Source organism: Mustela nivalis (genome assembly GCF_964662115.1).
Source record: "Mustela nivalis genome assembly, chromosome: 15".
Lineage (NCBI taxonomy): Eukaryota > Metazoa > Chordata > Mammalia > Carnivora > Mustelidae > Mustela > Mustela nivalis.
Window position 1 is genome coordinate 88,778,477 of NC_139034.1, and position 23,001 is coordinate 88,801,477.

At 62.2% G+C, this 23,001-nt stretch overlaps 2 protein-coding genes and 1 long non-coding RNA gene across 17 annotated transcripts in view; 2 read left to right on the plus strand and 1 right to left on the minus strand.

Annotated features, from left to right (window-relative positions):
• The window catches only part of LAMP1 (lysosomal associated membrane protein 1), a 17,684-nt gene extending 15,235 nt beyond the window's left edge, over positions 1 to 2,449 (plus strand). For both annotated transcript variants that reach the window (XM_082701173.1, XM_082701174.1), the window contains exons 7-9: positions 776 to 842; positions 920 to 1,090; positions 1,468 to 2,449. In XM_082701173.1, coding sequence (XP_082557299.1) covers positions 776 to 842; positions 920 to 1,090; positions 1,468 to 1,607 — 378 coding nt within the window. In that variant the 3' untranslated portion in view covers positions 1,608 to 2,449. The remainder of the gene's footprint in view (positions 1 to 775; positions 843 to 919; positions 1,091 to 1,467) is intronic.
• Positions 1,824 to 20,734, minus strand: GRTP1 (growth hormone regulated TBC protein 1). Of its 14 annotated transcripts, none has more exons than XR_014303403.1 (10): positions 20,577 to 20,734; positions 20,195 to 20,346; positions 15,067 to 15,222; positions 14,768 to 14,926; positions 12,214 to 12,338; positions 10,369 to 10,465; positions 6,197 to 6,369; positions 5,918 to 6,103; positions 4,444 to 4,863; positions 1,824 to 3,893 (listed from the first exon to the last, which is right to left on the minus strand). XR_014303403.1 is itself a non-coding variant. In XM_082701179.1 (9 exons), the coding sequence occupies exons 1-9, from the start codon at positions 20,612 to 20,614 to the stop codon at positions 3,804 to 3,806; spliced, it is 1,176 nt and encodes a 391-aa protein (XP_082557305.1). In that variant the 5' UTR covers positions 20,615 to 20,734; the 3' UTR covers positions 1,824 to 3,803. The 14 variants fall into 14 exon arrangements, 6 of the variants coding, with proteins under 6 accessions (XP_082557305.1, XP_082557304.1, XP_082557303.1 ...); XR_014303404.1 differs by having other exon boundaries at positions 6,197 to 6,419; positions 10,365 to 10,465; XR_014303406.1 differs by having other exon boundaries at positions 3,806 to 3,893; positions 4,475 to 4,863; positions 6,197 to 6,419; positions 10,365 to 10,465.
• Positions 19,399 to 21,756, plus strand: LOC309849021. The gene is made up of 3 exons (XR_014303426.1): positions 19,399 to 19,533; positions 19,596 to 19,882; positions 21,328 to 21,756. It is a non-coding gene; the product is annotated as an uncharacterized lncRNA (long non-coding RNA).
• The last annotated feature ends 1,245 nt before the right edge of the window (positions 21,757 to 23,001 follow it).

A 23,001-nucleotide genomic window follows, 5' to 3' on the forward strand; every position in this document is an offset into this window, starting at 1 on the left:
GCAGCCCGCCGGCGCGGCCCAGCCTCCCCCTCACGCACTGTCACCCCCGGGCACTTGGCTGCAGGGCAGCGGCTCTGCGTCCTGGCCCTTCCCTCCCTTACGCCCGTCGGGGACGCGTCCTGTGAAGTTAGCGGAACCACACGGGGCAGCTGCGTCGGGCCCTTCCCTCCCTTATGCCCTTCGGGGACGCTTCCTGTGAAGTTAGCGGAACCACACGGGGCAGGAGCCGTGCCCTCGGCAGGCGTTGACCGCGCACACCGCAGATGAGCCGAGCGGCCGTTGGGTTTCTGCTGATAATTTTTTTTTTTAAAGGATCTTATTTATTTATTTGACAGAGAGAAAGATCACAAGTAGGTAGAGAGGCAGGCAGGGAGAGAGGAGGAAGCAGGCTTCCTGCTAAGCAGAGAGCCGGATGTGGGACTCGATCCCAGGACCCTGAGATCATGACCTGAGCCGAAGGCAGCGGCTTAACCCACTGAGCCACCCAGGCGCCCCTCTGCTGATAATTTCGACGGCATTGGGAAAAGCCTACTTTTATAGACTAGGACTCTTGCAGTCCCTATTTGAGCAGAGTCTGATTCTGTAAAAAGGTCTCGAAGGAACAATCAAGATTTCATTCTCAAGGGACATGGGATGCCTTTAACAGACGGCGTACCCCACAGCTTCATGCTGGAGCTAGGAACGCAGGCTCCGGTGTACCCCCGGACGACCCTTCAGGTGGGACGCTAGCGCGGGAGTCTGGCGGGTGGTTCAGGGCTCTTGTCTTCTCTTTAAGAACGCGAGTACAAGCCGCTATTTCCTGCAAGGAATCCAGTTGAATATGACTCTTCCTGACGCCAGAGGTGAGACCCGCATAGCACACCCCCCACCCCGGCCCGTCCAGGCGCCCCAGAGCACTCACTCTCCCCTGCCTTTGCAGAGCCCACCTTTAAGGCCTCCAACAGCTCTCTGAGGGCCCTGCAGGCCTCCATCGGGAATTCGTACAAGTGTAACGCCGAGGAGCATGTGCAGGTCACGGACGCCTTTTCCGTCAACATCTTCAAAGTGTGGGTCCAGGCTTTCCAGGTGCAAGGCGACAAGTTCGGGTCGGGTGAGTAGCCCCGAGGTCAGCGTTGCAGACTCCGCACGGGCCTGCCGGCTGTGCTCCTGGGTGGGCAACTGAGGCACTCAGCAGAGCGGACTCCCCTTCCCGCATTGCCTTGCTTTTGAGAGGCCCAGCGTCGCAGATGTGGGCACGGAGTGCCATGGGAACGGAGGTCATGTTAAGAGCTGGCACGTGTCTTCCCCTGTGAAAGCAGGATCTGGGAATGCTGGCGCACGGCCTGCAGTGTCCGGGCGGTGGTCGACGAGCCTGTGCTGTTCCGTCCTCCCGGCCAGGCTATGGGCAGGGGTGGGACGGGGGGGGGGGTGGCTGTGAGGTCGCGCAGGGACAGCTGGCACGAGCGTGTGCGCTCCCTGTCTCTGCAGTGGAGGAGTGCCAGCTGGATGAGAACAGCATGCTGATCCCCATCGCCGTGGGGGGCGCGCTGGCCGGGCTGGTGCTCATCGTCCTCATCGCCTACCTCATCGGCAGGAAGAGGAGCCACGCTGGCTACCAGACCATCTAGCGCGGCCGCAAGAGGCGCGACCGGCCGCCGCCGCGGGGCCTCTGCTCGTTCCCCTGAGCTTAGATGGGTGTTAAGGGAGACACACTTTCTCGCAAACTGATTTTCAAATCTGCTTTATCCAATGTGAAGTTCATCTTGCAACATTTACTATGCACAAGAGTAACTCTGAAATGACGGTGTTAATTTTGCTAACTGGGTTAAATATTTTGCTAATGGTTCAGCGTTAATATTTACCAAAGTAGAACTTTAAGGTGGGGAGGGTCAGAGTGCTTTTTTCTGAGAGGGCACTGGCTCTGCTGTATTTGGCTTTTTAAGATTCTGGTGTTTGGCCTCTTCGTTCTTGACTAAGATTTTCAGCCTTGCCAAGGAGGGTCCCTGGTCTCGACCTCAGGGCCTCTGAGGAGGGCTGGCTAGTGTTAGGCTTGTTAAGAAACTAGTAGAGAAAGATCTTAAAACAGAAGTACTCCAAAAGGTGAAAATCTGGAACGCTTCAATTAAGCTGTAGAAGCCAGGACAGGCCCGGCCACCTGCCCCCAGGCCGTGCGGCTCAGTCCTTGGGCACGGGCGCCACCGCGCCTCCGGCCTTTCCGTGCTCTGCCACTCGAGAGCCGGCACTTTTTTAAAATAGATAAATGGGTGTTATTTTTATTTACCTTTTTGTACAGTGATTCTCAGTCTTCTGTTGGAGGTCCAGGGTGAGCCTGTGCCGCACTTGTGTAAACACTGGGTATCGCGCTCCGCTCTACCCGCTCGCCGCTCCGGCGGCTGTGCACTGAGGACCCTGCACGTCGCGCGTTGCTGTAACAATGCTAATAAAACGTGTCTTTCTTTCTTTGTCTGGACCTCGTGCTTCTGTCTGCTCTCACGCGAGGTCTACGCGAAGAGGGGCGGTGGAGGGCAGGTGTCTGCCCTGCCCCCAGCATCCCACCCACACCACGAGGACGACCCTGCGGCCCCACCCCTTCCGACATGGGCCACCTTAATCTCCCCCCGGGGTGGGGGCCGCAGGAGGCCCCTTCGGCTGTGCTCAGCGCTTTCAGAGCAGGAGCTGAAGCCTAAGGTTTAATTTTTCTTTTTAAAGCAAAGACCTGTGCCCTCCAAGGATTTGTGGACCTTGCTGATGGAGACTGAGGCTGACGCCAGTCTTCCTGCCAAGCAGCCTTGGGACCACAGCGTCGCGGAGCAGCGCCCACACACCTGCACCCGGGGCCTGCCCCAGAGCTGCTTCCTGGGAGGGGGTCGGGGCCACGCAGCTGCTGTGTGTCAGGCCTTGCCGGGCAGCTGTGCCCACTGCACGCTGGTGAGCCCGCACTGGACTGAGCCACAGGCGGCAGCCTCCGGGACTCCGCAGACTCCGGTCACCTGCCCTAGCCACCATGTCCTCCCTATGAGAGCATCTCTGCATGCAGTTTGGTCCCAGTGCAGTGTCCTCTGTGACACCAGGGAAGCGCCGGGCCTCTGCTGTGGCTGCGCTGGGAGCAAGGACAGCCGGGCCCTTGCCATGGCACAGCCGCCATCACTCAGTGCCTCAGCTGCGTTTCCTTTTAGGGATGACCCGCAGCCGCAGGGGTGCTGGCAGGTACCCCGTCTCCCGTGCAGGGCTCTCTCCGCAGCCAGAGCCACTGCTGCCGTCGGGACCAGGGAGAAAGGGGTCTTCTCCAGGGACCCGGGGTGACTGCAGCTCCAGCTGGCACTCGGGCCCCAGGCAGCCGTCCGCCGTCCCCAAGGCTGACCTCCTTCCGTCTGCGGGACGCGGTAACTCCAGAAGCCGTTTGGAGCAATCTCCCCTCTAAAGCGGTCACATGCTGTGTGCACAGACCTCGGGTACCGCTCAGTGCGCGCCCAGGGAGGGGACAGAGGACTCAGCGCTAGTGACGCCGCCGACAGTCTGCGCCGTTCCCACATCCGGTCAGCCGACGAGCTGACACAATCACACACTCGCAGTGTTGCCACAGTTTATTACAAATCTGTACATCTCACGTTTCATGGAGGAACGTCTCAAGTAAAAATAGTTTTAGAAATTTAGGACGTCGTGGGCCATAACAGAGTTACAGAAGGACGTTATGCCAAGTCGTTCTTTTAAAAAAGTCCCAAGTGTAGAGACCTCGAGTATTCCCAGCACTGAAGAAGGGAAGCAGCAGAAGCTGGTGGGCCCTGGAAACGAGGCCTCGCGGTGGCGGCGGGCAGGGGCCCCAGTCAGCCCTGTGCCAGCAGCCTGGCCCGGCAGCTCGCGCGCAGCCTGCTGATGGTGGCCATGGACAGGCTCCCCGGCTCGGAGAATATCTTCTGGAACAGAAAGGGGGTCCGTTTAAGAAGCCAGTTCAGCACATCCCCACCCACCAGGTAAGGGCTTGCCAGCGGCGGTGGAGGGCCTCAGCCCTGCTGCCGTGCTGCGCGGGGGAGGGGCGCTCGTGCGGACCCTTGAACCCCGAGAGCCCAGGGCAGTTCCAAGCCTGCCTGACCGAGCCTGTGGGGAGCAGAGGGCCAGGCCGTCACACCCTTTATGCTCCGTGATTATTTCTGCGGTTACGGCTGAGAAGTTCAGTTACAAACTAGACCACACGCAAGGCTACATTAAAAAGGTTTTTTTTAAAGAAATTTCAGAATTTCTCCCACAGGTGCATGTTCAGCCAGCCCTGAGGTCTGGGTGGAGTGTTGCGTCCCAACGGGCCACATTGCCAAAGGGGTCAGGTGCGTCCTCTGCCGGGCGCCAGGACGTCGGCGTGGAGCTGTTTCCACACCAGGATGGCCGCCCTGAGCTGGTGCGAGGTCACCACTTTATTCCCCAGAACATTCTAGATGTCCCTGTGCGGACTGACAGATGAGCTGCTGTTACCGTGCTGACGTGCTTTAATGCAGAAACGCACGTTCGACTCCCTGTCCCAGGGCCGTGTCCCCAACGACATCCTTCGAAGGGGTGTGTCTGCACTCTGTGAGGCCGCACAGCAGTGTCGTGTTCCTGTGGGCACACTGGGGGAGCAGGCCCCACTGCCTCCTGCGCGTCCGCACTGCCCTCGGGCAGCTCTGGGAATGCCCGTGCTACTGCCCCCGGAGCAGGTGTGTGAATGTGTGTGTGTGTGTGTGTATTTGGCTAGAGTCCCACACGCACACGGGGGGCTGCTGGCTGGGTGCAGGGGTGATGGCTGCACACCCAGGAACGGCCCAGAGGCCCCGCAGCCATCACACGTGTTAAGGGGGACACCAGCTCACTCCAAAACAAAACCCCGGCGCCCCATTCAGGACAGCATTGCGGCTCCTAGAACACAAGACTGCAGACTCGTTCCCAGATGCCTGCCCCTGCCCTCTGCTGCTTGGCTGCCCCCAATGCTGGCAACAAAGGGCTCGCAACACAGAATCCCTCCTGGACCAGGCATCCGGTCCCACGCGACCAGCCTCGCCGTGGGTCGGCTGCCATCCTGTTCCCCATCTGTACCCCACCATTCAGAAAACGCTATAGCCCCTGGTGACCAGGGTCCCCAGCACAGCAGCCACATGCAGCTCGTCCCACGTCCTCGGGGCCGGCCTGAGCGGGGGCCCCCATCCTCCGAGCCCTTGGGCAGAGACCCCAGCTGCTCTCTAGCTCTGTGCAGGGGGCCCCGGGGCTACCTGACTCCACACGGTGCGTGAGCAGCATCCTTGATTCCAGGACGTTCCGCCTGCAGAAGGCCGCCCGACAGCTAGGAGCCAGTGCCCCAAGCGGAGCTAGCGGCTTGCTCCCTCCTGGGCGGTGGGCAGAACCCCCTGGCCCCTGGCCTTCCCAGCACCCTCCACCACCCTCCCTGCACCGATGATCCTTTCGGGTGGGAAAGTGGAAACCCCAAATCTGCCTTTCCCAGTCTCCCTCCGCGGCCTCCTGGAAGGCCTGTCAGTCCTTTGAGCTCCGACTTCACTCACTCAGCAGATGAGTGGTCTACACGGCCGTACCGGATCCAGGACCCTGTTGAGGGCACTGCCCTTCGGGGGGAGGACAGACAACAGACCGTGCGACCCCAGTGGGGCTAAGGCCAGCCATCCAGAACCAGAGTCACCAGCAGCAAGGGAAGGGCTCCAAGAGGACAGCGGATCAGAGGCACTGTGCTCCGACCCCGGGGAACCTGGGCCGGCCCAACGGGGATCCCAGCCGCCCTGGAGCCCATCGTGGGGCTTGCAGCCCAGCAGGAGTGGCAGCCATTGTCGTGGGGCTCCGGGAGGAGGTGGGTCTACAGGTCTGAGGGGCCAACAGAGGCAGAGGCCCACAGGGGCCAGGGACAGGCAGATGGGCTCTCCCCCCGACTACCGGGCGGCGGAGCGGAGCCCGCCCAGACACTTGCCTGCATGAAGGTGTGGCACTCGGTCACAAAACTGCCCCTGGTGATGGCCTTGAACCTCTCGCAGATGTCCACCACGCTGGTCCCTTCCAAAATAAAGGCCTGATACTGCTTGATCAGGGTCAGGGCCACTCGGAAGATAATCTTGGATCCTTCGTTAAACAAACAGTCCCAGATCCGGAGCACAGTCTGCAGAGAAACACGCGGCATGTCGCGGGGCGGGGCGGGGCGGGGGGGCGACCCAGGCAGCCCCGGTCCCAGCAAGGCACATGCTGCGCTCACCTCCACAGGCAGGATGTCCACAAACAGGCAGATGAACCAGCGCGACACCACCAGGGGCCACAGGACGCCGTGCCCGTCCATCAGGGCTGCCACCGCTGGCAGCTTGGTCCTCACCAGCTCTCCCAGGACCTCCTGGTCTGTCTTCAGGCCCAGCATGGTGGGACTGTAGTAATCTGCCACACGGACCAGAGATGAAACCCAGGCACTGCGTCCCTGGCCCCCTCTCCGCTGGGAGGGACAGCGGAGCGTTCCAGGGAGCCTCTGCGGCAAGACGCTGGGAGCCCTGGAGCGGCTCCCAGAGCAGCCCCTCCGGGCCGCGAGGCCCCGCCGCGCAGCAGCGAGAGTCCACTGGCTGTGGGGTCTCCCCGCAGTGTGTTCTCAGCAGTGGTTCCCACGACCACCGCACGGAGGACGCAAGTCCGTGTCTGCCCCCAGGGGAGCGGGGAAGAGAGGTGCACTGTGCACACAGTGGGTTACCACCAGCCTTAGGAAGGGGACCCCGACACCTGCTACCATGTGGGCGAACCACGAGGACACTGTGCTCAACAAACATACTCTCACAGGAAGTCGGACCCAGCCGCCGGGGCCCGCCCACCTGCTGCCCAGCTAGAGGCGGCTGTGGGGCACAGGGGCAGGCCTGGGGTCACGGCACCCTTAGGGACAGCGCAACAGGGAGCCCCTTCCCGGGAGCCAGGGCAGCCGTGGTCCAGGCAGCCTCGCAGGGGACAAGCCTCTGGCCACAGATGTCTACACATGGAGCCCGACGGGCTTGTCCCCTCACAGTCAGGCCTACATGCTGTCTGCACACTCGAGGGCCCAGGACAGTACATTTCCCAGAATTCTAGAAGGAGCCCTCTGACTACAGAAGGACAGCGTGAGGTCTACAGTCTGTCCCGTTCATTCCCAAGGAGAACCGACGGCTTGATGTTGGAGACATTCCTTGGTGGCCACAGGAGCCCAGAAAGCATGACACGGGCGCCCAGACGGGAAAGAGCCGTGGGACAACGGCTGAGGAGCGAGCGGCCGAGCCGGGTCCGGGCACACAGAATCAAATTCCAAAACCCGTGCTCTCCGGCCCCATGAGAAAGCGAAGGCCCGGCCCGCGAGTGGGGCTGCGGGGGGGGCGACCGTCCGGTGTGTGCATCCCGGGGACTGGGGACGCAGGCCCGCCCCTCTGCTCCCCGGGACCCCTGAGCCTCCCCATCGCGCTGCCCGGGTCCACCCTGGGGCCACCTCGCTTGCGCTGGGCTACGAACCACCCGTTGCCTGTGCCTGCAGGGGCGACAGCTGCTAGCCTGCTCAGGAGGCCACCACCCCGCCACAGCACTCTCCCCGCCCTCCCGAGGTCACAGCACCGTCAGCACCCGGGAGCTGCAGGCCCAGGAGGCCTCCACCTGTCCCCTCCTCCGCCCGCGGGACGTCTGGGTTTCGGGGGTGACGACCCAGACGAGACCACCCGTGTCCCCGTCGCTGGCGTGAGCAGCCAGGTCTGGGCGTGCAGGGCCCGCGGAGCGCGCACAGACACCTCGCACTGGCGTCCCAGAACACGACTCCTGCCCTACGCCAATTCCGAAACTGGGGTGCCACTGGCTTCAGGTGGTGGCCGCTGGTGGCTGAGGCTCTGCCGTCCGCGTCGGGCCCACCCTGTGCTTACCAGAGACCCCGGCCAGCCACGTGGACCCCTGTGTTGCCAACGGACGGATGTCTAGGGAGCTGCTTCTGCTGAAGCGCAGGAGGTCTTCACGCGCGGTTTCACGGGCACAGACGCCCTCCCCCAGACGGCAGCTCCTCCTTCGGCATATGACGTCTCGTGTCAAAATCGGTTCATTTTCATTTTCAAGTAACTGAGATTATCAATCACATCTTCTGCAGAATTTCGCGCAAGAGCTTCGTGTGTGCTCGGCATCGTGAAGCCACTGTGCGCCTATGTTCTCCAAGTTTGCTTCTCCACATACGTCCTGGGTTCACCCGGACAGAAATACGGGTCTAACCTTGCTTCCTTCCAGGCAGACGGCTGTCACACGAAGCTGCTGACGGCCTGTCTTTCCCCACTGACCCGTCTCCCGTACCGGCTCCCGCAGGCCTGCGCCTGGGCAGACCGGTTTCTGCCTCGGCACCGTGCCGTCCGCCGCTGACCGGACCCCACAGTGTTCCCACAATCACAGCATCTGGACGCGTGCCCGGGGCTCCTTCCAGCCTGGGTGGCTTCACGCTGCGCTCGAGCTTCTCAGTTAGGCCTTCCTGCATCCCGAGACCCCGCAGCCCGTCAGGATCCGGGCTGCCGCTCTGCCCGCTGTGTGCGCACACGAGGTCGGCCGGCACGGGCGAGGTGGTGCGGGCCCCGGGTCGGGAGCGGACAGGCGTTTCTTCCTCTATTTTCTGCAAAACCGATGAAGACATGATCTGTTCCTCTGAGGTCTGATGCGACGGTGCGTGTCCGCCCGAGGGTTCTCCCAGACGCTCTCGGCCCCTCCGGCAGCTCTGTAAGGCGTGTTTCCTCAGTTCTCCACCCGGCCTCTTCGTTTTATTCACTCTCTTGGCGTTCTTAATCCCAAACTCCAGCACTCTTCATTTCTAAGTATCTCGCCCACTTTTTCTGGGCCAATCCTGCCTGTTCTGTCGGCTTTTCCAAAAAAACAGCTTTCGTGTCTGCTTACCTTTCCAACGGCTCCTGTTCCGTGTTGCCGGTCCTCACTGTGTGGTCCGCGTGTGAGCGCGTGTGTGCGTGCGTCCCAGGAGCCCGTGCGGCAGGGCCGAGGTTCTAGTCTGTCCTCGCCGCCACCTCAACTCCTCGCGGGACGCTGGCGTTGGAGCCGCCGGCTTGTCTGGCCCACGCACCACGCCTCCTGTCCCCTTGCGTCCTGGCCATTCTATTTGGATATTTTGGTTTTGAATCAAGACCTGTGCAAACTGTGGTTTGGTTCGGCGGCACCTTGTGATAGTAGGAAATGACCTCACGGGCTGACAGAGGGTCAGCCTCCTCCTGTTCTCCAAGCTGGTGCTTGTCACCTCCTGGCACCTGCTCTGCTCTCCTGGGACGCACTGAGCCAGGGCAGGCCATTCACGCTCCCTTCCTGGAAGAGCCCAGGCCCCCGGAGCAACGCTGGGATGCGGTGGGTTCTCCGCAAACCTGTGCAGACGTCCCGGTCCGGGACACAAACATGCCTCACGGTGCAGTCTGTCACCTCAGCATCGGGTGTCCTGCCCCAGCTTCCTCGCTGTTCCTGCCCCCACAGCGCAGACCCCCACGATGACGCCGGGACGCCCAGGGCCCGTGCCTTCCTCGAAGGTGACCCATCACGGCAGGTCACCGGCAGGGGTGCTGGTACCCTCATGGATGGCGGCACGGGAGCCAGAGGAGGCCCATCTGGAGGCTTCCTTCCTGTCCCGAAGCCACTCTGGTTCACGCTTCCCTAAGACACGAGCCAAGGTCTCACAACCATGGGGTGGAGGCCTCAAGTGTCCTCATCCGTAAAATGGAGTCGCTCACCAGGCCGTGCGGCACGGCTGTCCTGGCGCCGACACAGGCTGTGTGCCACACGGCAGAAGCCAAGCGCCCACTGACACATGGTCGACCCGCTCTGCCGGGGGGATGCCAGTCCACAGCCCGGCCCTGCGGGAGGCTGTGTGCGGTCCCCACCCCCGTCACGGCCACGGAGGACACAGGTCCTGCCCCACCCGCCACGGCTCTCCCCAGAGCGAGCTCCATCTACACCGCACGCCGCCAAAACCAGTGGTGTCTATTAACGAGTAAACTAATGATTCACCTCTAATTAAAATAGTTAAAATTAGTTAATAAAGAGACAAGTAGAAAAGTGTGAAAATAACAATTTCCACCTCGGTAACAGCAGCAGTGCTGCGGACTCTTGAGGACGGGTCGCGACACTGGGACCAAGTCTGCACGGGGCCAGACGGCCTCCCCCGCATGCCGCGGCACTCGCACGGGGGTCCACGACGCTCCCCACGATGGTTCAGGCGGGGACCCGGGGCCAGGCGCCAACACTGAGGATTCCAGCTCCGAGACGCGGCGCAGAAGCAGCACAGGCCCCACCGGTGCCCGTTCTCCCCGTAAGCCCCTCCCGCTCCCGGACGGCCCCTCCGAGCCAGCGCGGCCGCCGTGAGGACAGCGGGCCCCGATCGGGGAGGGCCTGTGGCAGGAGCAGTCCACGTACCCGGCAGTATCCTTCCCACGAGAGCATCCAACAGCCAGAAGGCCTCTTCCTCACTCTTGGTGACGAGGATCAGGTATCCGGCTACGAAGTTCATGCCCTGAAGGGAGAAGAGGACGCCTGAGCCCCTGGAGGCTCCGGGACCCTCAGCTGCTCGCCACGAGCTGCCCGTCCCTCACTCGCCCTGAACCTGCGCCAGTCCGTGGCCTTCTGGTGACACACTGGGCACAAGAGGCGGGAACACCGCTCGGTGTCAGGGGGCTCCGGGGACTTGGCCTGGAAGCCTGCGGTCTCTCCGCCTGCCTTCCTCCTCGGGACACCGGCTCACAACCGGGTCCTACGACGGTCAGACACGTGGCTACATCAGACAGGAAACCAGACCCGGACCCGAGTCTCCCCCAAACCATGAGGAACATGGCCTGACACGTGTTGCAGACACATTCTGTGGCAGGGAGGGGGACGTCACGGGGCCCACGAGCTGCAGGCCGGGGCTGGCCCACCGCGGACGGCGTCTGTGCGACAGCCGTTCAGACCCGCCCTCCGCGACCCCCTCCACCGTCTCCACGTTCTCGAAAACGCATGTCCCTCTCCGGTCACGGGGGACCAGTCAGCTTCTCCGACTTCTCACAGCCAGCGAGAGGACTGTCGACCCACACACCCCACACGGGAGAGGCCACATGACGTGGGAAGCCCACGTCAGGGGCCACCAGGGGCCGGGGGCTGGGAGCAGCCTTCCGCAGGCCTCCGAGGGACCCCGTCCACCACCCGCTCCAACAGCTTCCTGCACACCCCGACCCGGCGGCCTGCGAGCTCTGGCCTCACCCACGCTCAGCCCAGTGGCTCAGAGTCTGGAGCCATTTCTAAAAACCGCAAGAACAGAGGCCAGACTGTGGACGGGTGGTTTCCCGACCACGAGGTCTCCACAGCCCCTCCAGGCCGGTCCTCGTCCAAGACCGTAAGTGATGATGGTGAGAAGCGCCCAGGCGGGCCTCCTCCCCAGCGGCAAGGGCCAGAGGTTCAGAACCCGCACACCTCTGCCCGGCTTCTGCGAAAGGCCCCGCCCCGCCGCCACCCGAGCCTCGCCCATGGCTGTCCAGATCCAACCGCCCGAGGCAGACTTCCCACCCGAGAATCCGGCATGACCAGGACACAGCAGAGGCCGGAGCTTGGGAAGCAGGAAGCCGCACCACCCCTCCAAGGCCAGAGGCCGCGGGCACCGTGTGTCGGGCTGACGACGGGCCACTCACACGACCCAGCAGCACAGGCCCACGCGGGAAGGCCCACGTGTCCCCCCACAGGCCCTTGGGTCCTTCTCTCTTTCCCTCCCCACGCCCCGGGCAAAGAGATGTCTCGGAGGAAGGATGGGTCCACACGTGGCCTGCTGCTTCCTGCGCAGATCCTCACAGCGTGACAGCCACCGACGGGTAAGGAGGCCAGCTGGTACCTGCGGCCGCGGGGAAGACTGGGGAGAGCGGGCGCCACAGCGACGTGGAAGGGTCTCCCACCACGTCGTGTGCACGCGTGCACACGCACGCTACACGTGTGCATGCAGACGCGAGCGTGTGTACACACACCCACAGGCATGTGCACTCACATGCTCCCTGCACCGAGGCCTGGACGTCCGCTCACATAAGGGACTTCCCGTCTGCTCCCCAGTCTCACCACTCCCTACCGTCGGCACCAGAAGAAATCCCGAACCGACGCGATACGGATTCCAACAGCACAGCCTGCAGCGGGGGCTCAGGAGCGGGACTGCGCACTCAGCCGTCCCAGGAGAACGTCCCTGCTGCGAACTGCGGCGCTGCTCGCGCTCACCTTCCCTGCTGGCACGTGTTTCCTGGCGCTCACCTGGCAATAGCCCACACCTTGGTTGTGGCGCCCATAGGCCAGGAGCACGTTGTACAGGGTCTTCTGTAAGCAGGGGTCTGCGCTCTTCCGAAACTTTACATTGTCCGGGAAGGTCCTGTTCATATCTACAGGGAAATTCACGACACAGAATCATCCAGAGGGCAGAGACAGAACACTGGCCCATGATGGACAAAGCAGTCGCTGTGTCTACCCCCAAGGAGGCCTAAAACCCCGTCTGGCAACCCTGACCGCCCTTCATGGAGTCAGGACAGAAGACAAAGGTGCCGGCGGGGTCCCCTTCCCTGTCCAGCCGCAGCCCCACAGCCCAGGACGCCCCAACAGCACATTCTCCCTGAGGGCGCTGGTCCCGCCGCCCCCAACATCCCCCCCAGCCAGGGGCTGCTCCACTCCAGGACCCCAGGTGCCAGGTGAGCTCCGCTCAAAGCCCTGGAATATCCTCCCAACCCTGAACACAGAAGCCCACGGAGCAGCCCTGGCAGAGCTGAAGGACGCCAGTGAGCACAGAGGACAGACCCCTCGCATGCCCCGGCCGGCCTTCCGCCCCCGCGCCGGACGGCCCATGTAGACCCCACACCTGCCCCTGGGTGTCAGCCCTGACACGGCTGGGAGGGAGCGGTTTCGTGTCTTTCTCCCACGTGGGATGAGGGCGCACTGGCTGCATCACCGGAGCGGACGGAGACACGCCGGACCCTCAGCCCCCTGCTGTGCCATCGAAGGCACCCGGAGCCCGCCTCGGCTTGTGCCAGTGTCCCCACCGCAGACAGACAAGGCCACCGTCCCCGCCCGCGGCGCCCGAACGGGAGGCCTGCTCGTCCAAGCCCAGCCCTGAGCGCCCGGTGCACGGTGCTCCCCGTCGCGTGTTTGTCTCCAGGGAAGCTTCTGCTCCAGAATTCTGAACGTTCCGGAGCGAGCATCCCCAGGACCGGGGTCGTTCACTAACCCGGACTCTGCAGTGACCGCGGTGCTGGCTCTTCGACACTGTTCTCCACTGGGAGCTTGACCTCATTTTGAAACCTTTCTCTTCCGATCCCGGGAGGAGGCATGGAAGGGGCGGTCCGGCTGCGCTCGCACGCGGCGTGAGAGCTCCAGCCTCCGTCCCCGCGATGGGACTCCTCCCGGTCCCTCCGACCGCAGGACCCCGCAGTCCCACTTCCGGGCCGTCCCCCGAAGAACGGGAAGCAGGTGTCCTGGGACAGCGGTGCCTGACAGCCAACTTGCGCGAGCAGGCGGCGACCGGAGCGCCCGTCACTGGGCCCGGAACGGGCTCTGTCCCGACCACGGTACTCAGCCCTGAGAGGGAAGGACACCCTGACACGTGCGGCAGCACGGGCGACCTCGACACCCCGGCTGAGCCTAGCGAGCCCGACCCAGCGGTGCAGCTCCCGCCTGTGTCTGTCAGTCAGCTGGGACAGACGGCGGGGGCCGGGCAGGGCGGAGAAGTCGCAGCTGTTTAACGGGGGTGGGGTTTCAGCTTGGGAAGATGGGACGGTAAATTCTGTTACCTACACTTTACGGAAAAAAATTTTTATCCAAAAATGCCGTCACTAAACAGAGCCTTTAAATTCTCTTTTCAAACCGACAGCAGCAGCATTCTGTTGTATTTGACACCGCGCCCTCCCGTGGACCCCAGGCCTCCCCCAACATGAGGCAGCCCGGAGGCCCCTCCTGCCCCAGGCTCTGGTGTGGGGGCGGCCTTGAGGGCTAAGGGACCCCCTTTCTTGGGCTGGGCACACAGCCCAACCTTACTCCACCAGGGAGCCTCACCTCAGCACATTCGAGTAACTGGGTTTTAAAAAATCATTTTGTGGGGCGCCTGGGTGACTCAGTCGATGAAGCCTGTGCCTTCGGCTTAGGTCACGGTCTCAGAGTCCTGGGATGGAGCCCCGCATCGGGCTCCCTGTCTGGCGGGGAGCTGCTCCCCTCCCCACCCTGCACCCCCACTCATGTATGCGTACTCTCTCTGAAATAAATAGCAATTAAATAAAAATTAGAAAGATTTGGTGTTTAAGTTTGTATCTCTCAAAAACAAAGAAAGGGAGAGAGACGCCCTCAAAATCTAATTATTCAGTTTAGATTGTCTGGGGCACTCTGCACGTTTACAAACTGGTATGCCACTGAGAAATCTGGGGACCCCTCAGCTCCCAGTCAAGGACGGGAGTATGACACAGGGGCCGCCACGGCGTACGTACGTCAGCACTGTGTCTAAGCCCAAGGGCACTGCCGTCAGCACAAATCCCTCAAGCGATTACCGATTAAGGCCCCGTCCTGACCGCTGGCTCAGCAGCCCCGCCCCCCCCTTCCAGCTCCCCACGGAAGAAACCTGGTCCTGCCCTCGCCCCGGTCCCTACCTGCTGCAGTTTGCAGAAGCAAGGGAAACCACTGTTCTCCCCCTGGGAATGCTTCAGCTTTGGTTTTCCTTCAGAAAAATAAAATTTCCACTTCCAAGCAGCAGGTGCCTCTTGAACAATGTTCCCTCTGGAACGTGACCGTCCTGGGGGGCTGCCCACCCCACACCCCCGCCTGGGCGGCTCACCTGTCCTGATGGCCTCCTGCAGCCTGTCGTCGTGCTCGCCCTGGAGCAGGCGCTGGTAATAGCCGGGGTTCTGGTCCATCTGGGCCTGGGCTCCACTCACCCCCATCCAGATGCGGGCCCGGTGCTCGAGGGGGACGCCTTTCCGGATATAGCGCTTCACTGAAACGGAGAGAAGAGGCTGCATGGGGTCAGGTGCGCGCTGCCCGGGCTCCGAAACCACGCAGAGGCCGTTGAGCCAAGAATGCTCACTTCTCCGCGCGTTCAACAGCACAAGACGGGGACACCCACGTGGCACAGACCCCACTGGCTGTCCCACGCTGTAACAGGCAGGGAGGCGATGCAGGCAGCTCCTCGGGCTCCCCCCTCACCAGCACGGACAGTGCCAGACGCCGCAGGCCAGGCCCCGAGCTCCGGCTCAGGGCCATGCAGGCCAGGATCCACACGGGAGGGGACACCTGGGAAACCGAGGGACAGAGGCCACGCTGAGTGAAGGGACAGAGGCCAGGAGAGGCCCTTGCTGGTCAGAGAGCAGGAAGCAGAGCATCAAGGGTCAGAGAGAGGCTGTGTGCGGGGACAGCAGCTCAGGGATATGGTCCAGCCCTGGGGTGACTGGGAAACGGGACCGAGGTCAAATGGTGGCTCGGGCAAGCACGAGCGTGAGCCAGAGCAAGGGAGGAGGCCCGGCAGGTTTCGGGGCTGGGGTCCGCATGGCCCCACTGGGCTGGGGGTTTCAGCGGCAGCGGTCACCGCCCTCTATCCTACACCTGCTCCGTGTAAGTGCAAAACTGGTTTGAGAGGAATATTTTTGCTGATAAGTATGTGAAAAAGTAATCACTCATTTTCTAATGGCCAGAGAAACACAAGAAAAGAAGCCAAAGCCGGAGCTACCCGAACGAACCCCCATTTCCCAGGCAGGTGGGAAGACCCGTGGCGCTCACAGTGACCGGAGGCATCACGTCACGCTGTTAATGATCCTAACTTAACCCTCAAAACAGCTCACCTTCAAAGGAAACACTCAAAGCATTGTTGTTTTCCTCTCCTGGTGTGTTTTAAGCACCTCAAGTATTCTTAAAAAAGAAACGCACTTGAAAATATATAAATTTTTTTTAAAGACTTTAAGAAAAAACAAAAGGTCCTACAATGAAAGAAGCTCCACCGTCCACTGTGGGAAGAACACCAGGGGCGCCCGCCGCACGCCCCGGGAAGCATCGCCGGAGGAACACAGGCTCAGTCCCGCAGGGTCCCACGACCGCGCCTGGCATGGGCTCCCAGAGGAGGGAGCCCTCTGGTCCTGGCTGAGCACGACCACGGCCGGGGACAGAGGGACACTGCTCAGTGAAAGTCCAAGGCCACCAGAAGCCCCCTGCACCGCCAAGGCAGCAGCCTCTAAGCCGGGATCCTCTCCCGGCGTGGGACCAGGACAGCGGACGCGCGGGCCATGAGCACACGAGGTGGTCTGGCGGGGCGTCACCCCCCCTTCCACCGAAGGCGCTGCCCTCACCTGGCTTCCCTGTGGGGGGCGCGGCCCACAACTGGGGGTACCCCAAAAGGGAAAGACAGACATGACAACGACAAACTACTGGAACTTTAAACCTGATGGACCAGTTTGACCTGGTTCCGAAAGTCCCGGGAAAGACAAGGGAACCTCCCCTCGAGGGGAAGCCGGAGTCCCTACCCGAGTTCGAGGTAACACCGACCGTGTGGGGCTGGTGGAAACAGACACGGAGGGGAACAGAGGACACAAAACCCAGAACGGGCTCCGCACAAGCTTTCTGACAAAGTTGCGAAGCGATGTCCTGCAGGCCAAAAGGCCTTTTGCACAAGGCAGCGGGTGACAGGCACGGCTCGAGAAGGCGGGAGGAGGCTGGGCTGGTGGCCACGGCGGGAAGGCTGCGGCTTCCCGCACAGTCCATACCATTGCCAGCAGCCCTGGCCGGTCGCCTGCCCCGCGTCGACCGCCCGCCACACCCAGGCAGAGCCCATGGTCACCGGACCCGGAATGTTCCTCTGCGACACCCAACCACCGCCAGCAGACCCAGCACTGGGGACGCGGCACCGAAGCAGCACGAGGCAGGAGCCAGCCTCGGAGGCCCTGGAGGGACGGGCAGCAGGGGGGACTGTTCTCAGTCTTGCTGGGAGGGACGCTGAGCTCTGTGCGTTTGTCTAAACTCAGAAGTGTAAAGAGGTAAGAGTGATTCTCCCTGCAAATTAAAACTTTTTTTAAATAGAAGAAAAGCAAGTGCAAAATGCGTGAACCCCTTCCTGGAGTGAGACACTGGGCTCTGGAGGGACCTGCCACCCTGTCCGGCCAGGACGTCAGGGGCTCAGAGCTGTTGCAACAGTTTCCAAGGACAAAAGTTTCTGCTACTTTTGCTGCGTGTTCTCTGGAGTCACACTGTTTCTTCAGCAGAAAATGAAACTAGCTTCCCTGCGCCCAGAGCCTGACCTTCCCCAGAGGGGCTCACCCATCCCTGACCTCGGGGAGTGCAGGCAGCACCTCTTTAAAGAAGGTGCAACAAATCCCCATGTTCTTTGGTATTTGCCTTTGAAAGTCTGTTTTTGCAATTTAATTCTAACTGAGATGGTGCGGATTCTCTAAGCTACTAGGACGAAGATGGGAAGCAGAAGAATGCCCGGCACTTGGGCCCAGGGACGTGGGCGGGAGCAGGAGCAGCAGCAAAGGATGCCTCAGGCCGGGCTGAGCTCGCCCAACTGCGCGTTCCTAGGCAGAGGGGGAAGAAGCGGTCTCAGGGTCCCCAGTGGGTATCTGCTCCACACGGAACGAACACAAAACAGACCTTCACCGCGTCCGTCACATCCGCGAATGTGCGGTCGAGCCGGAAGTCCGGGCTGCCCTCCGCAGACGTGCCTGACACCAAGATCCAGAGGTCACCGTGTTACTGGTGACCTGAAGATTGGCGTCCAGATGAAAGTCATCCAAAACGGGACCCCACGGCAGGACGGCGAAACAAAACTCGGTCCCAGGACGGGACCAAAGTGGGTGTGCAGGGGAAGCCAGAGGGGCTCTGAAACAGCTCCCGGGCTGTGAACGGGCACCCGCCGGTCCCCTCACGTCGCCGCTCCCCGGGACGCCACATGCCCGACAACAGTGCCATCGGCCTGGAGCTGGTGGGAGAACTCGAGTCTCACGGTTGGAAGGACCGGCGCGCTCCCGCTCCTGCCCGACAGCTCCCCACCCGCACACCCAGCGCCAACCTCGACACCCAGCGTGACGGAACTGCGTGGCCCACACGCCTCGCACCGGCCGTGCCCCGCTTCCCGACGACGGCAGGCCGCGGACACCGCCCGCCTGGGCCCAGGCAGCAGGCGCATCAGGACCCCGACATTCCTGCGTCCGGACCTGCGGCGCGGCTCACCCTCTTCAGCACAATCACACGCTAACGTCATCGAGCCAAAGAAACAGTAAAGCAAAAATGAAGTATCTCAATGAAACCAACTTCCATCCTTAAAGCCGACAGGTGCCAGAGCTGAAAGAGGCAGCAGCAAAATCGGGACAAAACCTTTGAACCACGAGAGAAGGACGAGCATCTGGAAGGTTCCGCACCCGGCTGCTCTCACTCCTGCTCCAGCTGGAGAGAACAGACGCTGGAAAACAGACACGGGACACAGAGCGTGGCTTCGGGAGGCCACGTAGACCATCGTGGGAAGGCTCATTCAAAGGGAAGGTCGCGACTCGCTAGAACCAAACGATAAAACCAAAGATCAGGAGATGAAGGTGCGTTTGCGCTTCACATGAGAACACAGGCTTCCGCACACACCCTGACAGTGAGGGCGCGGACCCCGGCCGAGGTCAGCCCTGCGAGCCAGCCATGGCAGCCGAGAGGCCTTCTCTTGCATGAAGGCCAACCGGCCGTGCGGCTGTCGGCACGCGTGTGTGTGTGCACCGGGCTCCCTCGGACACACAGCGCCGTCCTGACCACTGCCTCCGCCTCACGCAAGGGTCTGGGCCTGGAGAGGAGCTCGAGCTCACTTTACACCTTTCACTGCACGTTTTACCCCATCCATAAATTGTGTGTACTTCACACACTTGTACGTTTTTTAAGGACAAAAGACCAGTCAACTTTCAAGAACAAATAAAGAAGAAAACAAAAGCAGATACGCTCTGGAAACATAGTAACACAGGGGACAGGAGGGGGTGGCCGTTCTGGCCCCTGGAGGAGGCACACAGTGCACGGGCCTCCACAGTGCACCGCAGGGCCACAGGGACCAGCCCAAGCCCCCCACCCCCGCCGGGGCACCCGCCCCCTGCCAGCCCTCCAGGAATGAGGCCAGCTTACCTCAGTGCTTACCAAACCCTCCCCCATCGGTGACAGCCAGGAGGGGGGCCCAGCAGGGGGGAGCGTGTTGGTGGACAGCCCCGTGTCAAGCAAGAGCCTCCCTCCCCCACGACCGCCCCCCACCCCCGAAGATCAAAGTGTCTCTGCTAACCCTCCTGTTCACCTGCCCCATGCACCGGGACCACTCTGCGCCCTATTCACTAATCCCTTTACAAGCAAAAATGGTTTTTGTCACCCCCTTGCTTAAAAACCCTTTTACAGGTGGCCTCTCTAGGCCTGGTCATGTGACTGAACCCTGGTTCCAAGTCCAGCACGCTCGCATTCCATCCCGGTTCTGGTCACAGGGCTCTGGCCCGGCAGCTGCCCTCAGCCCTCATCTCTCCTTTGTCACAAAGTCCTATCTCAGAAGGTCCCTTATCTGAACTCCGGGAAGCACACACCTACCAACGCCCTCGGCGCCGGCCGCAGGTCCCACCCTGCCCCTCTCTGCCGGCCGCAGGTCCCACCCTGCCCCTCTCTGCCGGCCGCAGGTCCCACCCTGCCCCTCTCTGCAGCCTGTGGAACCCGCAGACAAACACTTCTTCCTTCACTCCTTCAACAAATTCTGAAGCTATTACAGAGACCCTGACTCCCGCAGGGACACACCGAAGCAGACAGGCCCCAGCCACACGGCCAGAGAGGGAGGGCCTGCGGGGCTGTGTGGTTTAACAGGAAGGACCGGCCATCCCAGATAGGAGCTTGGGAGGGCCTCCGGGAGATGGCATCCTGGTCAAAGCCTGGAGGAGGGGAGAAGCCCAGAGAGGCCAGCGCAGGCCAGGTATTCGTGGGGGGAACAGGTGGCAGCAGCAGGCCTGGGGTGAGGTGGGCTTCGCCCTGAGGGGAGCCGGGAGGGAAGGCTTCCCTGTGGGTACAGGCCAAGGGAGAACCGCGCTCGCTCCCTGGAGAGCAGGACAGCGGTTTTCTTGCCGGCCAGCCCCCCGCCCCAGATCGGGTCCCCGGTTTGGAAGGAAGGCCGGGTCCCCATCCCAGGGACGAGGGACGGGTCTCCCGCGCCTTCCCAGAGCAAGCTCTTGCGAGGTCGCGGCTGTGGGCCGGGGAGCGCTCGGGAAGCCGGCCGGGCCCCACTCACCTGTGCCGCTTCGCTGGACACGGCCCCTCCCCTTCAGAAGTTTAGACCATTTTATGGCTCTTCTGGTGAGCACGACCAGGTAGGCCGAAGCGAACTCCTCATAAGCGGCGTAATCGAAGTCCTCAGGCCTCTCAAACCCGTAAGGGTCCACCCTGCGGCCCCAGGAGGAAAGGAACCCGTGAGCCCCAGACAAAGTTTCGCGGGCCCGTGCGCCCCGTGGCCCTGCCCAGGGTCCCCGCGGGGACGAGGCCGCCAGCGCGCGTGGGGCCGGGGGACGAGTGCAGCGGGGGGACCCCGGCCCCACACCCCCCGCACCCCAAACCCCGGGTCCCCATCCCGCACCCCACGCTGGGCGAGGCGCGTCCGGCCCCCACGCACGCACCTGGGGACCCGGTCCTGGGCGCGCTCCGCGGACTCCATGCCGGGAGGGCGGGGAGGGGGCGCCCAGGAGCGCAGGAACCGCGGGGTCGGCGCAGGGGGCCGAGGCCTCCAGCCGGACCGGAGCGCGTGTCCTTCCGCCGGGCCGCGGGCGCGGGAGGCGGGGCGGTGGGCGGGGCCCAAAGGATGAGCAGGGGGAGGGGCGGCGAGGGAGGGGCGGGGGCGGGGCTGCACCTGCTCCTGCCGCCCCCGCGGAGGGCGGTGTCCGGAGCTGCGGGAGCGGGGAGCGTGGGAGGGGTTAGGCTTCGAGGGAGGGGTGCGGGGTGGGAGGCTGGGGGCGGGATCAAGGCTCCTTGGGGGCGGAATGGGGTTGGGGTGGACGCTGGGGCGGGGTGCGGTGGGGGGGGTCTCTGGGGGCAGGAATGCGGTGTGTTGGGAGCACGAGGCGGGGGTGGGGTGGGGGGGCGGATAGTGTAGGCAGGGGTGGGGGGCGCCTGGACGCCAGATGGGGTGTGCGGAGGCACCCGGGAGCGGGACGGGGTGTGGGGGCACCCAGGGGAGGGATGGGGTGCTTGGCGGGGGGGGGGCCTGGGTGTGGGATGGGGTGCACGCCCACCTGCAGGCCATCAGGAGTCCTCGTCACTCCCTTTAGGAATCCAGTTGGATGTCTCAGAGATACCCCCAAAGGGCCCTGCAGGGCAGGTCCAAAGCTCAGCGTTCTGACCTGCGACCCATGTTTTACTTTCTTTCTGCAGAAAAGAGCGAGTCTTATTCTGCGCTTGCTCTTTTTCAGGCTACGGCAAGAGAACAGCGCATGGATGAGATCCTAATCCCCGCACCCACCTGGGGGCCTGCCCCATTCCTTCCCGCAGCAGACTCAGACTGGGGCCTGGGTTCCAGCCGCGCCCGACTCCCGGGGAGCCCGGCCTGGGAAAACCTCTGGCTGGCTGGGGCTCCCGCGGCCCAGCAGATGGGGGTACAATGCACGGCCTTGTGGGATTGCGCCCGGGGTGGGTGACGCCAGGCTAACAGCTCGGGATGTAGTCGGCTCCCCACAGGAGGCAGAAGTCAGGGCTCCCTCCTCAGCTGCCTCTTCCCAAACTTGGAGTCAGAATCTTGGGAGCGGGAGTCATGGCCAGGCGCTGTTTGCAGCTCAGGCAAACGTAGGCACACGGCTCCATGTGGTTGCTGTCCCCCCGAAGCAGCTGGTCAGGCACCCCCTGACGCTCCACAGCAGCCCCGTCCCGGCCCTTTACTCTGTCCTGAGATCTCAATATCGGGGCATGAAAACCAGGTCTAGGCCACTTGTCAAATGGGGGAAACCACAAAAAGTTGCCAAAGCTGTTGTGCACTTTGGTTTAGAAAGGTGATGAGAAGTGGGGGGCAGATTTAAGATACTTTTGTAGGAGACAAACCATAAATGACTTAATCTCACAAAACAAACTGAGTGTTGCTGGGGGGAGGGGGGTTGGGAGAGGGGGGTGGGGTTATGGGTTGGGGAGGGTATGTGCTATGGTGAGTGCTGTGAAGTGTGTAAACCTGGCGATTCACAGACCTGTACCCCTGGGGATAAAAATATATGTTTATAAAAAATTAAAAATTAAAAAAAAAAAGATACTTTCGTAGGGTGCCTGGGTGGCTCAGTCGGTCAAGCCTCTGGCATCTGCTCAGGTCCTGAGGTCCCGGTCCCGTGGTGGAGTCCTGAGTCACACCCCGACTCGGCGGGCACCGGCTCTTCCCTCTCCCTCCGTTGCTCCCCCTGCTCGTGCTCACTCTCTGTCTCTCTCCGTCTCCAATAAATAAAATCATAAGAAAAGAAAAAGATGCCTTTGCAGCCTCAGCCCTCCTCATCCCAAGAGTTGTTTTGGAAAAAAGGAGCAGGAACAGAAAGACAACTTCTCTGTGAGCAGGAGCCCATGGCCCCCGCGGCCAGCCTCACCTGAAGACGTGTCTTTCTGGAATGCCCCAAGCGCCTTCCGGTGGGAAGGGCCTCTGGGCCACGTCTAGACATGGTGAAGCTGTGACAGCACCCACTGCCCGCCTTCCCAGACGTCGGGGAACCTGCGGCACCTGACGTGTTTCAGAGGCGGTCCGTCCCGGCGGGGGGACCCAGAGAGGAAACTAGTGGGACACACTCTGCCCCAGCTGGCGGCTGGGAGGCGTCCGTCCAGACATCCTCAAACTTCTCCAGGCCCAGGAAGACTGCAGGAAACTTAGTGCTCCCCTGCACCTAATCTCAGAGGCCAGTTCTGCTAAAGGTCCTGGCTCTGGGGAAACCCTTCAAGCTCAGCGGAGTTCACCACGTTTTGCTTTTGAAAGACCATGTCCCTTCTTACAACTCCCCTCGTCCGTGCTCTGACCTCCTTGGGACAAACAAGCATCCTTTCTCCTGCAGAGACAAAGTCCGCAGATGAGGTGACTTACCCTCA